Source organism: Natator depressus, chromosome 6 (assembly GCF_965152275.1).
Source record: "Natator depressus isolate rNatDep1 chromosome 6, rNatDep2.hap1, whole genome shotgun sequence".
NCBI classification, from domain to species: Eukaryota; Metazoa; Chordata; order Testudines; family Cheloniidae; genus Natator; species Natator depressus.
Window position 1 is genome coordinate 111,466,021 of NC_134239.1, and position 18,722 is coordinate 111,484,742.

Here is an 18,722-nt window from a genome sequence, read left to right on the forward strand (position 1 = left end):
CGGAGCCGGCCCGCGGGGCTCCTGACACCCGGCTCGGAAGGCGCAGGGGAGCCCGGGCCAGCCGGGCGGCGGAGCGGGTGGGGGAGGCCCGGCATGCGAGCGGAGGCCTGGTGAAGCGGGGCTGGGGGGAGAAGGGAGGGGGAAGCGCTTCGGAGCGGGCCTGCCTGGCTGCCAAGTGCTCGGAGCTGGCTGCGGAGCGGCGGCTTGTTTTCCTGGCCGGGCTCTGCAGCGCCCCGCTGCCTTCTCCGGGCCGCTCCCTCGCCCCCCTCAGCCCGCTGCGCTCTGCAAGGATCCCCCCGCCCTCCCCCTCTCTGCGCGCTGGGCTCCTAAGCTGGCTGTAGGATGAGCCCGGAGGACTCCCCGGGGGAGACGCTGCTCCATCGCCAGGCTGGAATATAGCTCGGAAGTGGGGTGGCGGCGGTGGAAATAAGCAGCCCCCCCACCCCTTCCCTTTGATGGTGGCCCTTCGTAACCACTGTCTCGCAGCAGAGTGACAAGCGTTCTTGGGGGGGGTGTCGGCTTTTGTTGGGGGAGGGGGTGTTTTGTTTTGCTGTCGCAAGTAGCCAGTGGCTCCGGCACAAGCGAATTAAAATGTCCACTAGAACTCCCTTGCCTACGGTGAATGAACGCGACACCGAGAATGTAAGTAACCCGGGGGCGCCGGCTGGGCTTTCGGGGGCGGGGGCGAGTGGGCGCTGGGGTGGCCGGACCTGCCTGTCACCCAGGGAACGGGTGGGCTGACGTGCCTTGGGGGCTGTGTCGCTTGTGTGGCTGAATGTGGCTGCTCTACACAAAGGACGGCCTGCGTAGAGAGGGGTGGTTGTATTGTGTCCAGACACACAAATGTCTCAGAAGAAAAACTGCTAGAGAGAAATGTGCATTTGTTTCAGCAGTTGTTGACCCTCTCTGTGCCAATATAAACCCATAGGTGTAATTTGAATGAAAGACGCTGTACAGAATCAAACTGTGTAATTTAAAATCCCCAAAGGGGAGCCTGGCATTGTGGGTATATATTATGTTCCTACTGTTGTGACACTGGTTCAAGGCACTGTCCTGGCAGCTGGATGCTGTTAAACATCCGATGAAGTGAGCTGTAGCTCATGAAAGCTTATGCTCAAATGAATTTGTTAGTCTCCTTTTCTTTTTGCGGATACAGACTCACACGGCTGCTACTCTGAAACCTGTTAAACAGATGTTTCACAGGTGTGTGAAGAGTATTGTTATTGTGAGTGCTGTCATTGAGGTCCAATGCCTGCTTATTAAATTACTTAAATTACGGTTTAACTTAGTGTTTTTCAAGAGCTTGGTTTACTAGTGGTGGTTAAAAAAAAAAAAAAAAAGACAAACCCTGTAATGTTTTAATGATGTATCTTATATGGTGCAAATTCAGTACTGTCTCGTATATTAGTGATGCAGAATTTGAGAAAAATAATCCATCTGCTCTGATGTTTGTAAGCTGAAGTGTAAAATAATCACTAAAACAAGCCAATAAAGCACTAGTAAACAGGGTGCAGAGAACAGTCCTGTATTGGCAGGGGAGGACTCGGTGACCTAGATAATAAGTCTTTCCGTCTCTAATTTGTATGATTATTAATGACTAGAATAATAGCTTTATTGTCACTTGTTCAGATGATATTGGAAGGTCCCCCTTTCTGAATTAGCAGCAAAGTCAGAAAGTCCTTCCTCTGTTAAAAGGTAGCATTTGGCAGTGAACGCTAAACGTATTCTAAATAAAACTGCATGTTTTTAATGAGCTCAATCAAACAATAATATTGTTAGCATTTTATCTGAAATATTTTTAATATGTAAATAAATTGTATGTAGAAACTTAATATAATCAAAAATCAAACTCTGAGGCAAACCCTCTCTAAGTAGGAACCTTATTTGCTTAAAGTTGAGACAAAACTTATTTGACCTCAGAATAATCATTCTAAAAGGAAAAATTATTAGGAAAAAAACTGGTCTTTTTGTGTGAGGAGGTATGCAGATGAGTTGTAGTTTATACTGCTCTGAAGCACAAATTAGCAAAATCAGTGAGCATTATTTATATTTCTTTCTTTATGAATATAACCCAGTGTCCTTTAGAAACTATATGCTGGGTCTGAGTGAAAGTGATTGGGGAGAGAGATACCTGTTTTGGACTGAAATAAGGAAAAAGAAGATTTAGGCTGAATATTAAGAAAAACTGCTAGATTTGTTAGAGAGCAAGTAGTCTTCTAAGGGAATTGGTGGAAGCCCTATTGCTTGAGACATTTTAAAACGAAGACCAGACAAAGCATTAGAAAACATGCTGCATAAAAGAGTCACTGCATTGGCAGGATTTGGATTTTATTGACATAATACTCATTTCTCACTTCTGTGATCTTTATTTGTTTTAGCCTTTGGTACAACCTGCTGGCTAAGGGCTGTATTGAGCAAAAAGTCAACTAAGCATATTTTGTTGCAGAATCTCAATGGCCTTCAGCCCAAGGGCCAAAGCTGCCCTGTGGAAGAAAAGCATTAAAAATGAAAATTGTAGTGGCCTTTTGTGTTCAGCTGAACTTCCAAATGGCTAAAACAGATTCCCCTGTAATGTTTTGCCCAGTCATTGTACTCCTAGCTGCATTGGATCAAAGTTTTTAAACTCCATTTTGGCCTCATCCTGATCAACCAGTCAACAGTGCCCTTGTTGCCAAGAAGGCCAATGGCATTTTGGGCTGTATAAGTAGGGGCATTGCCAGCAGATCGAGGGACGTGATCGTTCCCCTCTATTCGACATTGGTGAGGCCTCATCTGGAGTACTGTGTCCAGTTTTGGGCCCCACAGTACAAGAAGGATGTGGAAAAATTGGAAAGAGTCCAGCGGAGGGCAACAAAAATGATTAGGGGACTGGAACACATGACTTATGAGGGGAGGCTGAGGGAACTGGGATTGTTTAGTCTGCGGAAGAGAAGAATGAAGGGGGGGGGGGGATTTGATAGCTGCTTTCAGCTACCTGAAAGGGGGTTACAAAGAGGATGGATCTTCTAGATTGTTGTCAGTGGTAGCAGATGACAGAACAAGGAGTAATGGTGTCAAATTGCAGTGGGGGAGGTTTAGGTTGGATATTAGGAAAAACTTTTTCACTAGGAGGGTGGTGAAATCTTCTTCCTTTTGAAGTTTTTAAGGTCAGGCTTGACAAAGCCCTGGCTGGGGTGATTTAGTTGGGGATTGGTCCTGCTTTGAGCAGGGGGTTGGACTAGATGACCTCCTGAGGGCCCTTCCAACCCTGATGTTCTATGATTCTATGAAACCACTTTAGAAATTGTTTAAACTGGTTCTATAATTTGGTTTAAATTCTAGTTTAATACTTTGGAAACATGTTATTTGAAATTGGGGCTAGAGTTGAAGTTTTTTTCCACGCAGGGTATTTCATTCTGGTTTCAAAATACAGAACAAACTCCTCAGTAATTTTCTTAATTAATGTACAGTGCTTGTCACCTTTGCTTACAGATATGTCACTTTATACTCTGATCAAAGCAGATTTGCAAGTTAAGCAAAACTGAGCTGGTTGACCACTCAGGAATACCTGTAATTAGTAGTATTGTGATTCAGTAGGCTAATTCTTCCTTTTTAGTCACACTGAACCAAAACCCAAGTATATAGTACTGTACTGCTTGAGGTGCTGCCTTTCAGATGTCATGACCATCAATGATAAAAACATTTGCTCTGTGATCTTTAATGTAAAGTGTTGTTCTGGCCAAATTTAAACTCTGATATTTACATTCTTTCTGCCTAAATTACCTCTAAATTCAGTTGGATACAAAATTAATTTTTTTCCTATTTTAATTCTAAAATACAGTATCATTCACTCCTAGTCTAACTGTTCTTCCACCTCCAAGATGGTTGTATTTTATTAGAAGGTAAAATGAAGCCTTAACTACCTAGATGAGGCTTAATTAGTTAATGTTCCTAAAGAACTTTGATCTTTAGATGAAAGGTGCTTAGAAATGCAAAGTATCCAGGGAGCCTTTTGGCCATGGTCATGGGATCCCTTAATGTCTTCTGTATACTAGGGAAATTACCTAGTGCTGATAAAGGGTGCAGTTTAACCAGTGTTAAGCCTGGTTTAACTGGACATGTAGGCAAGGCCTCCTCATCAGTGCTTAATTTTTTTTTATTTTTTAATAAAAGGCAATGTATAGCTCTCTTTGTTACCGAAAGATCCTTCAAAACATAAACCATTAGAGTGGAAAGTTTGTGTCAGTGGTTTTCCCTTAAGGCCATTGGTGGTTCATGTTTCCCAGCCAAGAAGGGCTGGCCATTGAGGTTCAAGAATCTGTGGCCAGGAGTCCCTTATATTTCTCAGGAAAAGGATCAGGGGTGACTCATATATAGGGGAGCTATCTGACTTCCACTGATAACACGAGGACTGCTGCAGGCTGGCTGACTGCCTGAAAATGAGCTCTGAGCTACCATTGTAGCTTCTGGCACCTTAGAGACTAACCAATTTATTTGAGCATGAGCTTTCGTGAGCTACAGCTCACTTCATCGGATGCATACTGTGGAAACTGCAGAAGACATTATATGCACAGAGACCATGAAACAATACCTCCTCCCACCCCACTCTCCTGCTGGTAATAGCTTATCTAAAGTGATCATCAACTTTAGATAAGCTATTACCAGCAGGAGAGTGGGGTGGGAGGAGGTATTGTTTCATGGTCTCTGTGCATATAATGTCTTCTGCAGTTTCCACAGTATGCATCCGATGAAGTGAGCTGTAGCTCACGAAAGCTCATGCTCAAATAAATTGGTTAGTCTCTAAGGTGCCACAAGTACTCCTTTTCTTTTTGCGAATACAGACTAACACGGCTGTTACTCTGAAACCTGTCATTGTAGCTTCTGGCCACAAGGGTGGAGCAGCTCATCTTAGGAACCTGCTAAGCTGAAGGCTGTTGGCCAAACCTACTAAGTCTCCTGGTATTTCAGGGAGACTCCCATTTACCACCAAAAATTCCCAACTCCTGATTTAATAATGTTGTCACCCACATAAAGATCCATTTATGTCAAATTAATAAATTCAGTTATATTACCCAGAATCGTATGCATCAGCTACATATGCGCATCAGCTTCTCTTTCTCCCTCAGTTAGTGAGAGACTGATGCACATGTGTGGCTGACTCACAAGATTCTGGGTAATGTAGTTCAGGGTCTGTAAAGTGCTATTTAAAGTAAGAGGGTGAAACAAGGCATCTCACGGCCCGCCAGGGGCTTACCCTGAGCAATCCGTGAACCAAGTTTGGGAACCCCTGCTCTAGAGAACAGAAATGGGGCAAATAAATGGACAGAATGAGAGGAAGGTTTCTTCTTGAAGAGAGAAGATGAGGAAACTGTAGCTAGAAATGAGAGGAAATATAAATGGTATGGAAATCCTTAGAATCAATGAGATTTTAAAAAACATGAAGAAATGGAAGGGGTGAGATAACAACTTTCAGGCTAATTAATTTTATTTATTTATACTTCTGTTTTATTGTATTTCCATTACATAAACTGTATATCTGTAAAGGGATGAGGTGACTATTTTGAGCATTTATTAATTTTGCTAACTACCCTGAATTCTAAAGTTTAAATAATTGGAGAAAAATAACTACAATTTGCCCTTTAGTAATCTTGATGGCCACAGCTAATGTGGTGGATTACCCATTTAAAAAATGTTGAGATGTTTGCAGCTATTACTCCTGAGGGCATTCTGCCTCAAAAAAATAAAAATTCTGCAAGTTTTATTTGTCAGTAAATAAATGCAGAGGCTCCACATGGCAGTGTGGCAAATAGGCCACTTGGTGCATGAAAGTGGGAGATCACCATGCAGTTCCCCCACTCCCACCCCGTGGACACGGACTCAGCGGTGAGGCTGCACCTGACTCTGACACAGTACAAGGCCTGGGTCTGCCCCAGAAACACCCTGGGGCTCTGCGCCAGGCACACCAGGATGCAGATGTGAAGGGGCTCAGTGTGGGGGGGTCCAGGTGTGGGGTGAGAGGGTTCTCTGTTGGACAATCTGGGTGCAGGCAGCTCAGTGTGGGATCTGGATACACAGAGGCTCGTTGGGGGGTTCCAGGTGCAGGGGCAATGGGACTCTGCAGGGGCTTCCAGGTGAAGGTGGTTGGGGCTCAGTATAGCGGTGTGGAGGTCTCAGCAGGGGAGTGTGGGTGCTGGGGGAGTGGGGTGGGGGTCTGGGTGCAGCTAGTTGGGGGTAAGTGATGTGGGGGCTCAGGGTGGTGTGGCTCATCAAGGTGGGGGTTTCAGTGCAGGGAGCTCAGTGGGGGGGTGGTCTGAGGTTCAGGGATGGGAGTCTGGAGGCAGGGGGTCTGGGTGAGGGGGGCTCCAATGCAGGAGTTGAGGTTCAGGGGGGTGGGGTTCGGGTATGGAGTGCTAGGGGGTTCTGGGTGTACGGGGTGAGGCTTGGCAGGAGTGTCTGGGTATGGAAGGTCTGGATGCATGGGGATTGGGAGGATGGGGGAGCAGCTCCCCATACAGTGACCCCTCCCCCCAGCCCCTGCAGCTGAGGAGTGATGGGGCAGGAAGCAGGGGAGGATGCTGAGCTTCCTGCAGTTGGGGGTGGTTTCTTGGGGTTGGCCTGACACAGCCCCAGCCACTCCTTGCAGGGGAAGAGGAAGTCCCGTCTGACGGGTTCGGCTACAGAGACCCCCTTGGGAATGTCACCTGATGTGCTGGAATTACCTTTGAGCCCATTTTCCACTGCCAGCTTCAGACTCCAGAACCCTGCCTTGTTGAGCCAGACACGCTAGTCTGCTGCAACCCAGACCCAGGTCTGGTCCACACGCCCAAAGCTGCAGACTTCAACCAAAAACTGCTCAGCAAGTTATCTATTTCCAGCACCCAGACACCCAGTTCCCAATGGGATTCAAACTCCAAATAATTTCGTTTTACTCTGTATAAAGCTTATAGAGGGTAAACACATAAACCATTCGCCCTTTATAACACTGATAAGAATGGCCCTTCTGGGTCAGACCAAAGGTCCATCTAGCCCAGTATCCTGTCTTCCGACAGTGTCCAGTGCCAGGTGCCCCAGAGGGAATGAATAGAATAGGTAATCATCAAGTGATCCATCCCCTGTTGCTCATTCCAGCTTCTGGCAAACAGAAGCTAGGGACACCATTCCTGCCCATCCTGGCTGATAGCCATTGATGGACCTATCCTCCATGAATTTATCTAGTTCTTTTTTTAACCCTGTTATGGTCTTGGCCTTCACAACATCCTCTGGCAAGGAGTTTCACAGGTTGACTGTGTGTTGTGTGAAGAAATACTTCCTTTTGTTTGTTTTAAACCTGCTGTCTATTAGTTTCATTTAGTGACCCCTAGTTCTTGTGTTATGAGAAGTAGTAAACAACACTTCCTTATCTACTTTCTCTACACCAGTCATGATTTTATAGACCTCAATCATATCTCCCCTAGCTGTCTCTTTTTCAAGCTTAATAAGACTGGGACTTTTCATCTCTCCTCATACGGAAGCCGGTCCATACCCCTAATAATTTTTGTTGCCCTTTTCTGAATCTTTTCCAATTCCAGTATATCTTTTTTGAGATGGGATGACCACATCTGCACACAGTATTCAAGATGTATTTCTTGAGTGGTAACAGCTACTTTAGATCCCATGATTTATATGTATAGTTGGGATTATGCTTTCCAATGTGCATTACTCTGCATTTGTCAACATTAAATTTCATCTACCATTTTGTTGCCCAGTCACCCAGTTTTGAGAGATGATCTATATATAGAGAGAGATGCACAGCTGTTTGCTCCTCCAGGTATTAATCACTTACTTTGGGTTAAATAACAAAAGTGATTTTATTAAGTATAAAAAGTAGGATTTAAGTGGTTTCAAGTAATAACAGACAGACTAAAGTAAGTTACCAAGCAAAATAAAACAGGCATGTCTAAGCCTCATACATTAAGAAACTGAACACAGGTAAATCTCACCCTCAGAGGTATTCCAATAAGCTTTTTTCACGAACTAGACTCCTTCCTAGTTTGGGCCCAATCCTTTCCCCGGTACAGTTCTTGTTAGTTCCAGCTCAGGTGGTAATGGTTTTTTCTCATGACTGCAGCCCCCTTTGTTCTGTTTCACCCCCTTTTATAGCTTTGGCGCAAGGTGGGAATCTTTTATCTCTCTGGGCCCCCACTCCTCCTTCTAAATGGAAAAGCACCAGATTTAAGATGGATTCCAGTACCAGGTGATATGGTCATATGTCCTGTGAGAGACCGCCCCCCCCCCCCCGCCTCCTTTCTTCCCGGCCTGACTCACAGGAACACTGGAAGGCTTACAAGTAAACAGAGCCATTTACAACCAATTGTCCTGGGCAATGGGAGCCATCAAGATTCTAAACCACCATTAATGGCCCACACTTTGCATAATTACAATAGCACTTAAGAGTAATACTTCATATTTCTAGCTTCAGATACAAGAATGATACATTCGTGCAAATAAGATGAGCACGTTCAGTAGATTATAAGCTTTGTAATGATACCTTACAAAAGACCTTTTGCATAAAGCATATTCCAGTTACATTATATTCACACTCATTAGCATATTTCCATAAAACATATGGAGTGCAACGTCACACCGTCCTCTCCTGCCGCCAGCCCAGCCGGGAGTAGCAGCTGATCCTGGCTTAGGGTAGGAGCCACTGGCTGGGGTGTCCCCAGCGGCATAGTGATTTACCTCTCTGCCGGCTGCTCCAGATGCCTGAAACGGTGTACCTGCACTGCTAGGGAGTGGTGTGTGATTGCTCTTGCAGCTTCCCTGTCAGAAAGTCATTTTTCTGGGGGGAAGCAAAGAAATCTGTGGGGGACATGAATTCTGTGCATGCACAGTGACACAGAATTTCTCCAAGAGTAAACTATGCTTGCACAAACCAAACCACAAGTAGGTGGACTCCACTTCTGCAAAAGGAGGTTCCTGGTAGCTCTGAAGTCCAATCACTCCCTTTTTATTTCAAATGAGTGAGTGAAGTTTGGTGTGGGCCCAAAAATTCATCTTACTAATCCTCCCAAAATCCTAAATCTGGCTCTGAAAGTATTATAATATTATTTAAAGTACATTAATTTGTGCAAATTAGAGTGTTTGCAGACAATCTGGAAGATTAGATTTGATTTATGCAATGTTTACCAGAAATGTCCTATTATAAATAGAAGTATGTAACCGGAAGGCTATCTCTGGCAACATGAAATTAGGTCAGAAAAATTCTGTGTACCTATTACCAAAAGAGGTTTTTTTAAGGCTCCCCCCCCCACCCACCCCCAGGGTTAGCTCTCCTTGAACGTTTTCATAAGATATTTTAAACATTGAGATAACTGAGAAGAGAAGGTTCAGAGGTGACTTGATTACTGTCTGTAAGAACCTATATATGGAACAAATATTTGATGATGGGTTCTTCAGTCTAATGGAGAAAGGTATGACACCATGCGATGGCTGGAAGTTGAAGCTAGACAAATTCAGATTGGAAATAAAGCATACATTTTTAATGGTGAGTTTAACCGTTGGAACAATTTACTGAGGATCATGTTAGCTATTCCATCACTAGCAATTTTTAAATGATGATTGGATGTTTTTCTAAAAGATATGCTCTGGGAACTATTTTTGTGGCAGTTCTATGGCCTGTGTTATATAGGAGGTCAGACTAAATTATCATAATGGTCTCTTCTGGTCTTGGAACCTGTGAATTGCTATAAATTAAATTGCCACCTTCACTTAGAAGGAATTAAATATTAATAATATTATATAGTTACATGGGAAACTAATAATATAGTTACATGGGAAACTCCACATGACATGTTTTGTGCTTATCACAAATTTAAATTAAGAGTGTGAAATATACTCCTTTTGGATTTTTTAGTAATTGGGATACCTTTAAATGCAGCATTGTAGTTCTGGACTACATCTAATATATTTGACTATTCTTGCAGTGTACTAAGAGTTAATAGTTTGACATGTTAAAGTTAGGCATGTGACATGCCAGTTTGAACTACCCTGAATCATCTAATACAATGGTTCTCAAACTTTTTTTTTGCGGACCACTTGAAAATTGCTGAGGGCCTTGGCGGACCACTTAATTATATTTCCAAATGGTGTTTGTACCGTTAGCTAACTATTGTAAAGCACTTTGGATAAAAGCGCTATATAAAAACACCCCTTTATATTTTTTTGTTCTGCAAATAAAAGCACACAACTCATATTTTAATATCAGTAGTCTTACCTTTCTAATGCAATGGATGTGCCCTCTCTCCCCTGCCGTGGCAGCCCCTGAGCTGGGGCTGGGAAGGAGGAGGGTCTCTCCCTCTCTCCCCTGCCGTGGCAGCCCCTGAGTTGGGGCTGGGAAGGAGTGGGGAGGGTCTCTCCCTGGCAGCCGCAGCCCTGGAGCTGGGGAAAGTCACCTCTTTCTCTGGATGCTGCAGCCCTACACGTCCCAAATTCCCCTCACCCCCTCTTTTCATCCCACTGCCCCCTCCCACCTACCCCCTATTCCCCCAAAGGACACCACCTCACCTTACATGTGTGTCTTCTCTAGGGTCCAGGCACCTAATTAGTGGGGCCATGCCTATGCGGCTCCACTAATTTGGTGGGTGGCCCTTCATTGTCTCTTGTGCGGCTGTCCAGGTGCGCACCTTAGAGGGAACTATCTGCGGACCACCTGAATGTAGCTTGTGGACCACTGGTGGTCCCTGGACCACAGTTTGAGAATCTCTGATGTAATCTGTATCTCCCAAGTTAATTGGGTGTTTTGGCACAGCTAAAATACCTTTTTTGGGATGAGTTTCACAAAATACATTTTTGCATTTTGATTAAGTGGTTTCCATTCTTTCTGTTTTACACCACATTCACAAACTACTAAAAGAAAACTGTACCCCTCTAGCTTGACCCAGAAATCTTGCAAAGAAACCAAACAACTTCTCATTGACTAAAAATTGAGAGTGGTGCAAGCATAGATAATTCTGGCTAAGATTGGAGATAAGTGTCCCTCTACATCCCCTGTTTCTCACAATAGCATATGTTTTCGCTACTTCCTCCCACGCTTGGTCAAATACCACATCATTCTGGGACTGTGCTGGCACAAAAATGGGAGGACTAAGGGCTTGTCTACACTTAAAGCACTGCAGCAGCTGTAGCTGCGCTGCTGTAGCACTTAGTGAAGATGCCACCTACGCCGACGGAAGGGTTTCTCCTGTGCGTATAGATATTCCATCGCTGAGAGTTGGTAGCTAAGTCGACAGAAGAAGCCCTCCTGTCAGTATAGCACTGTCTAGGCCAGGGGTTAGGTCAGTATAACTACATCGTTCAGGGGTGTGGATTTTCCACACCCCTGAGCAGCATACATGTACCAACATAAGTTGCTGGTGTAGACCAAGCCTAATCCAGCTTCTTTTGAGGATGGGAGAATGATACCTTGTTCTGTTTAGAGTGGAGAATGTCCGCCACTTAAATCTGTAGAAGTTGAACTGCAATGGAGATATACTTAATAGACTATATATGCATGTAGGGGTTGATTTTGAGGGGTGCTGAGCACCCTTAGTTTCATTTAAATCAATCTCTTGAGGTCCAATTTAATAAGTATATTTATGGGTCAAAGCATGTCTCTTCTAAAATGGCATCTTGTTGTGCCATTGTATATCTAAGCTTTTATATCAGATTTATTCCTGCAGGATTAAAAGTCTAAACAAGGTTTTTCTAACTGCAAGCTTGACCTGGTGTCTGGGTCCTTTTCGTTTCATACATAATTACTAACAATGATGATTCTGGAACCAACTTAGTTGGCAATTTTATTGATGATGCAGAGTAGAATGTGGCTTGCTCCTCTTCAGCTATTACTCTCCAGTGATGATGTTAGTAAATATTCATTTTGGTCAGTAAATAAAGCAAATATTACTTGGAAAATGATACATTTCAAATCCAGATATGTGAATATCAAGTGCCTTAAACTTTATTTTCTAAACGCTTCCACACTTGGGTGTATTTTGTATTAAACAGGTTTCCTATATTGGGTTTTGTAACCTGTGATTAGCACTAGACAACAAAATACACTTCTATTTTCATATAGTATATGGAGTATGGCTCTCACTGATCATTTGCTGTGTCTGTTGGAACTGAGAAAAACCAGCGATGTGACTACACCGGAAGGGGTCTCCGAGGCAGAGTAGCAGCAGCACTCTTAGTAGCCTATTGCCCTACAAGAGCAATTTGTCTTTTGTCTATGGTTATTGAGCCTTAACTAGCAAATTATTCCCAGTTCTGGATCTTTGGTGTTATGATCACCAGCTTTGTCACTGAGCTTTTGTCAACAGAACTCTTTTTGTCCAACACAGTTATTAGTATTTCTCATGCAGAGCTAACACAAAACATTTGAGGGATGGAAATTTCTTTGCCACATATGGCAGGGCATCACACATCCTGTTGTTGGCCAGTCAGTGTTGTTAGCCCTCGCATGTCTACTGAATGCAGTGTTTTGGGGCTCTGTCACATTTGCTGAGACTAAGTGGGTGTGTCCCCAATTCAATTATTTTCCTCCCAGGGGAATTAGGGGTATGTGTCATGATGTCTAGGCTATTTGTACTAAAGATTAATTTCTCGATCTTTTTTTTTTTTAAACTGATTGTTGTTTGGCAAGTGTGACCTTGTTTAACTGGCCAGTCAATTTCACTGAGTGTCATACTAGTTGGACAAATGGCAGAAGGTTATCTGTCTGAGGCCGTAACACTGTATTTTCACAATAAATTGTTTCTTTTTGAGAGCAAGACTCCGACTTGGAACCAAATGCTTATGGTTTAGTGATAGAAGGTTCCTTTATCTACTTCTTTAGTCAAATTCTGCCCTAACTTTTATATGCTCTATTTGATCACATTGACCATAATGGTGTGATGGCACATGTATAAACTATTACTCCTGGGGGAATTCTGCGCCACTGCGCATGTGGAGAATTTATGTCCCCCACATATTTCTTTGCTTCCATGCAGAAAAATGACTTTCTGATGAGGAAGCAAAGGGAAATGACAAGCGGTCATGTGACCTTCCCCAGAAGTATGTTTCTGGTGCTCAGGGCAGCCAGTCGAGAAGTTAATCACTGTAGGGCAGGAGGCTGGACTGGGGAAGACCCTGCTGGTGGCTCCTCCCTGCGCCAGGCTCAACTGCTAGTCGCGGCTGGGCTGGGGAGCACAGGACTTCCTCTTCCCCTGCATGGCATCTGGGATCAGGTCAGACACACCCCCACATTTCTCCTCCAGCTTCAGGAAGCTCTGCAAACTCCTCCCTCCTCCCCCCCCCCCTCTTCCTGCACCCATTGCTCCTCAGCTGCAGGAGGAGGGATCCCTGTACAGGGAGCTGCTCCCCCGTCTGCCCAGCCCCTGAGCATCCAGACCCCCTCATACCTAGACCTTCCCACTGAGCCTCATCCCCCCCCCTTCACTCAGAACCTTCCCCACAATGAGCCCCACTCCCCCTGCACCATCCCGACGAGCCACCCACACCTCATCCGCACCCCACCAAGCCCCAACCAGCTGCATCTGGATCCCAACTCCACTGAGCCCCATTCCCCCAGCAGCTGGACCCTACAGTGAGCTCCCACGCCCAGACCCCACCATGCTGAGCCACAACCACCTTCACCTAGACCTTCCTTCAGAGTCCCGTTACCGTTGCATCCAGAACCCCCCAACAAGACCCTATGCATCCAGATCCCCCCCGTACCCAGATCCTCCACTGAGCTGCCCGCACCTAGATTGCCCCACACAGAACCCTCTCAACCCACATCTCTGTCCCCCCACACTAAGCCCCTCCACACTTGGATCCAGCCTTGCTGAGCCTGCCTACCCACATGGAGGGGCGGGGCCCTGGGGTGTTTCTGGGGCAGGCCCAGTCCTTGCGCTGTGTCAGGATTGGGTGCAGCGTCACCACTGGCTCCATGTCCCAGGGAGGAACTGCACAGTGATATTCCACCTCTGTACGGTCAGTGGCAAGTGCTCCCCAGTGCCATGCTGGAGCCTCCACATTTGACAAATAAAATTTGCAGAATTTTAAAATGTGTGCAGAATTTTTATTTGGCACAGAATGCCCTCAGGAGTAAAACTATGTACTTCTGCTAATGCTCTAGGGGCCAGATTCTGTCCCAAGTCCTTACTCGTGTTGAATAGTACTATGCATAGTCCCATAAATGTCAATTGGATTATGTGTGAAGTAAGGTACTACTACTCAGTGTGAATGAGGGGAGTGAACCTGGTCTTAAATACCTTATGGTGCTCTAATATTTCCAGTAACTTGATAATGTGACTTATTAAATGGTAATGGGAAATTAAATTAAATTCTACTTCACCTGTATTAGAAATAACACTAGGTTACTATGAAACTGAATTTCAGACATCCAATATGTTATGTTTGCATTCTGTGTCCGGGCGTGGACAATGAAAAAACTTGTCAGTTTCTTGGTTTTACTTAATTTCTCAAATATTTGCATGATGTTTGAATTATAAACACTGCAGGGAATGGGATTTTTAACGTTTTTCCATTGAAATTTAAAAAAGCACACATGGTGCAGCTCGTTAAATTGACAGGATTCTTATTGGCTCCATTACTTTCCAGAGGGTTCTATATAGCAGCCATAAACATTGATAAGTCAGGTCACTTTACTTCGCTGTAGCACTAAGCTATGGGTGACTGCAGAGGCAATGGAGATGTCTACAGACGTTGTAAGACAGCACTATATATTGGCTTATGTTTGCTTGCTATGTGGAAGGCTGTCATCATAACCACATGAGCTAGAGACTTCAATTTTTTAAAAGACAGTTTTGGTTCTGCAGAAATTGATATAATTGACCTCCCTCTCAACAAAGCTTCATAGAAAGCCTGAGTGAGCACGTACATGTTTTTTTCAAACCCTGTGTGTAGTCTGTTTAATACTTTATGCCCAGTGGAAGAATTTATAATAAAATTCCATTTACCCCAGGTTTTCCCAGCTCTGTTAGCAACTTCCTAGAGTACTATATTTAACTCTGAAATCTTACTAATTAATGAATCTAATCATCCTCTCTGTCTTGAGTGTTCCTGATGCACCCATCGGGGTGTCTAAGCTCTGAATATTTAGATGTAATGTAGAGCTAACATTGTCCAAAGGAATGTCAACTGTGTGCTCCTCCATGCTTCATTTGCTTTTTCCTTTTTTCCTTCTTCTTTTATCTTTTTTCTCTTCATGCTTATCATTATCTGGCCTTGAGAAAGGATGTCGTCTCTTCACTGGGGGAAGGCTTTTGCGAAAAGGTGGGTTTTGCATTGTGTTCTGAAAGCTTAGGCTCAATCAGATCTCTTGCAGTAAGGTGTTTCACAACTGCGAGGTCCTGTGCACCTCCTCCTTAAATGTCTTCCTGAAGTCAGAATCCCCATGGAGTAAAACTGTCTTCCTGGGTTGGAAATGGAGAGGTGGCGTCTAAGATAACCACCTCTGTGCAAGAGCACCTTAAAGATTAAGACTTTGGATTAGGGTACTGCATGTATCAAGACATGGAAAAAGGGATAGTTTTGTGATAAGGGCACTGAACTGGAATTCAGGAGATACATTTTAATACTGGCTGTGCTACAGACTTCCTGTGTGTTCTCTGGTTAGTCAGTCTCTCTCTGCCTCAGTTTGCTATCTGTAGGACAATGCAGTTGTTCCTTAACTGACCATGATGCGAGGATAAAGTCATTTTGTGACAGTCTGCTGTGGTAAGTGTCGTAGAAGAGCCTTACATTTTTTAAAACTGTTTCCACATATTTAACCCACCAGTCATTTAAAAAAAGGTTAATTGCTAATAAAACTCTAGATGGGGTTAAAATATTAATGTTTTATTTGTGACTTTAAAAGTTATTAAATGGCCCCAGCCTGCCCTTTGCTTCCTGTTAGAAGGCTGGGGCTGTTACGGAAGCCCTTACTGGATGAAAACCAGTGGGCAGAACTGCATGTATTAGGTTGGGACTCTGCCTGTGAAAAAAACAAAAGCTTCTCTAAGGATAAGCTGTGTGGGAGGGAACTGAGAATCTGCTTGTGCTGATGGGTTAACAATGTGTTGAAGCAGTTGGTCAGGAAAGCAGCTTTGGAGCTATGCTGCTTGCCAGGGGAAGTGGGTAACTCCATTAGCAGGATAGGAGATATTGTACTACTTCTCTTGGTTCTCAGCTTCCCCAAGCTTTCCTGAACAAGCATGACTTTCTGGATCAATTACTCTCTGTACCACACCTCTGCTCCTTTGGGAATGCCTTGGATAGATGGTAGGAGATTTCTTGTCTTTTTTTCGACATGTGGAGGAGACCCAGTGTAGCAGAAGGAACTTTGCCTGTCACCTTGTGCTGCCCTGATGACTTCTGCTACATGCATTGACAGAAGAGTACATGAAAACCTCCTCTTCAACCAGGGTGTGGAGGCTTGGGCTATTAAAAAAAATAGTAATCATACACTCAAATTTAATACAAAAAGTGTATTTTCATAGGAACTCATACTGAGTAGCCATAAACATTGACTTTTTTTAAAAAGGTGATTTAATGATAGAAGTAGTAAGAATTATAACTTAAAGGGTGGCTTTTGTCACCATCACAATTAATGAGGCTTCATCTACTCTCAATATGCTGCTGCATCATCCCTCTTTAAAAAAATTTGCATCCTAATTTAGCAAGTTCATCGAAGTTGCTGTGTGGAAAATTGCCCTAGTTGAGAAAATGAAAGCTAGTGTAAATCCGATACTTCAGGAAGATGGAATAGAGGAATAATTACCCTTTCATGTGAGAGGGGGACTTATTTAATTGTTTAGCATTTTACAGCTCTGAAAGGATGCATAGGAACAGAATTCTTTGATAATTGATATCCCTGCCTTTTGCATTTTACCTGTACAGTGTCAGGCCCTCTGCTCTACCATCAGTTTCACAAGTAGAAGCGGATCTCATGCTGGAATTTATAGAAAAAGTTATAGATGTCATTTTTTACTTGTGGGGGAATTCTGCACCATTATGTCTGTGCAGAATTCATGTTCCCCACAGATTTCTTTTCTTCCCCACAGAAAAATGACTTTTTCACAGGGAAGTCGCAAGAGTGATCACCTGCCCCTCCCACCAGCATGGGCATGTCGTTTCAGGTGCCCAAAGCAGCCGGCAGAGAGGTCAATCACTGAGGGGTGAGGGAGCTGAGGACTCTCCAGCCAGTGGCTCCTACCCTGCACCGGCTCAGCTGCTAGTTCTGGGCTAGAGGCAGGAGACGAAAGAAATTGCTCTTCCCCTGCAAGGAGTGGCTGGGTCTGGGTTAGACCCACCTCCAGAAACCACCTCCAGTTGCAGGAAACTCCGTACCCTTCCCGCTTCTTGCCCCCATTGCTCTTCAGCCAAGGGGGGGCGAGGGGGGGGGGAGGAGGAGCAGGGAAGCAGTCACTGTATGGGGAGCTGCTCCTCCATCTTCCCAACCCCTGTGCACCCGGATCCCCCACACACAGACTCCCTACACCGAGCCTCACCCCTTGCACCCAGAATCCTTCCACCAAGTCACCCGCACCTGAACCTTTGCCCCACTGATCCTCACGCCCTGCACTCCGAGGGGCCCCCCCAGTACCACTCCCTCCCACTGAGCTCTAACCCCTCTGCATCCAGACCTTTGCACCCAGACCATCCCCCACTGAGGCCCTTGCACTTGAACCCCCATGGTGATGAGCCCTACCCTCCCTGCACCTGGACCCGCAACCCACTGAGCCCCAACCAGCTGCACCCAGACCCCCACTCCATCAAGCCCCACTCCCCAATACCACTGAGCCCCCACATCCAGATCCCCCTGCTGAGCCACATACCCCCCAGACACTTTTTCTGAGACACAACCACCTTAATCTGGACCCTTCTGCAGAGTCCCATTGTCCCTTCACCTGGAACCCCACAATGAACCCCTGTGCATCCTGATCCCCCCTGCATCTGGTACCCTCTGAGCCACCAGCACTCAGATTGCCCCACACAGAACCCACTCACCCCACCCTGGATCCCCCTCCACTCTTGGATCCTGCTGGGCTGAGCCTGCCTGCCTACACCTGGTGTGCCTGGCACGGGGGGCAGGGCCCTCGGGTGTTTATGGAGCAAGCCTGGCCCTTGCGCTGTATCAGGATCGGGTGCAGCCTAACTGCTGAGTCGGTGTCCTGGGAGCGGGGAGGCTACAGGGTGGTCTCCCACTTCTGTGCAGCCGGTGGCCTGTGCTCCCCGCTGCCATGCTGGAGCCTCCACATTTATTTACTGACCAATAAAAATTGTAGAATTTTAAAATATTGTGTGCAGAATTTTTATTTTTTTTGGTGCAGAATTCCCTCAGGAGTAAGTTTCCTAACTCAGGAATCCCTTGCATCCCACCCAGGGGAATTCCGTATTAGGACTGATCTTGGCGGTGAGAGAGAAGAATTAATCACTTGCACTTAAGCAACCACTAATTTTAGTTCTGTGATTGATTTGATTGCCTTTTTTATGTGCAAACAGAATAATTCCAAGCCACTAATGTGAATATACCTGGTGCTGCAAATGGGTCAGTTTCACAAAGCTGAAAACAGTTGAGCCAAATCAGTTGGGGGGAGAGAATGGTATATTGGGCACTGTATAAGTACATTTTACTACATGTCCAGAAAGTACCATTGAGAGAGGATACACAGGTTAAAAAAACACAGCTTGTCTTAGGAGGGGAAGTAAAAGCAGGTATAAAAAAGGGGAAATTGATA

The 18,722-nt window shown here is 44.9% G+C and overlaps 1 protein-coding gene across 7 annotated transcripts in view; it reads left to right on the plus strand.

Annotated features, from left to right (window-relative positions):
* Nucleotides 1-324: 324 nt before the first annotated feature.
* Nucleotides 325-18,722, plus strand: part of MARK3 (microtubule affinity regulating kinase 3) — a 107,894-nt gene continuing 89,496 nt past the window's right edge. For 3 of the 7 annotated variants that reach the window (XM_074956297.1, XM_074956300.1, XM_074956298.1), the window contains exons 1-2: nucleotides 528-642; nucleotides 15,238-15,276. In XM_074956297.1, coding sequence (XP_074812398.1) covers nucleotides 592-642; nucleotides 15,238-15,276 — 90 coding nt within the window. In that variant the 5' untranslated portion in view covers nucleotides 528-591. Of the gene's footprint in view, nucleotides 643-15,237; nucleotides 15,277-18,722 lie in introns of all 7 variants that reach the window. The other 4 variants (XM_074956305.1, XM_074956301.1, XM_074956299.1 and 1 more) reach the window with 4 other exon arrangements.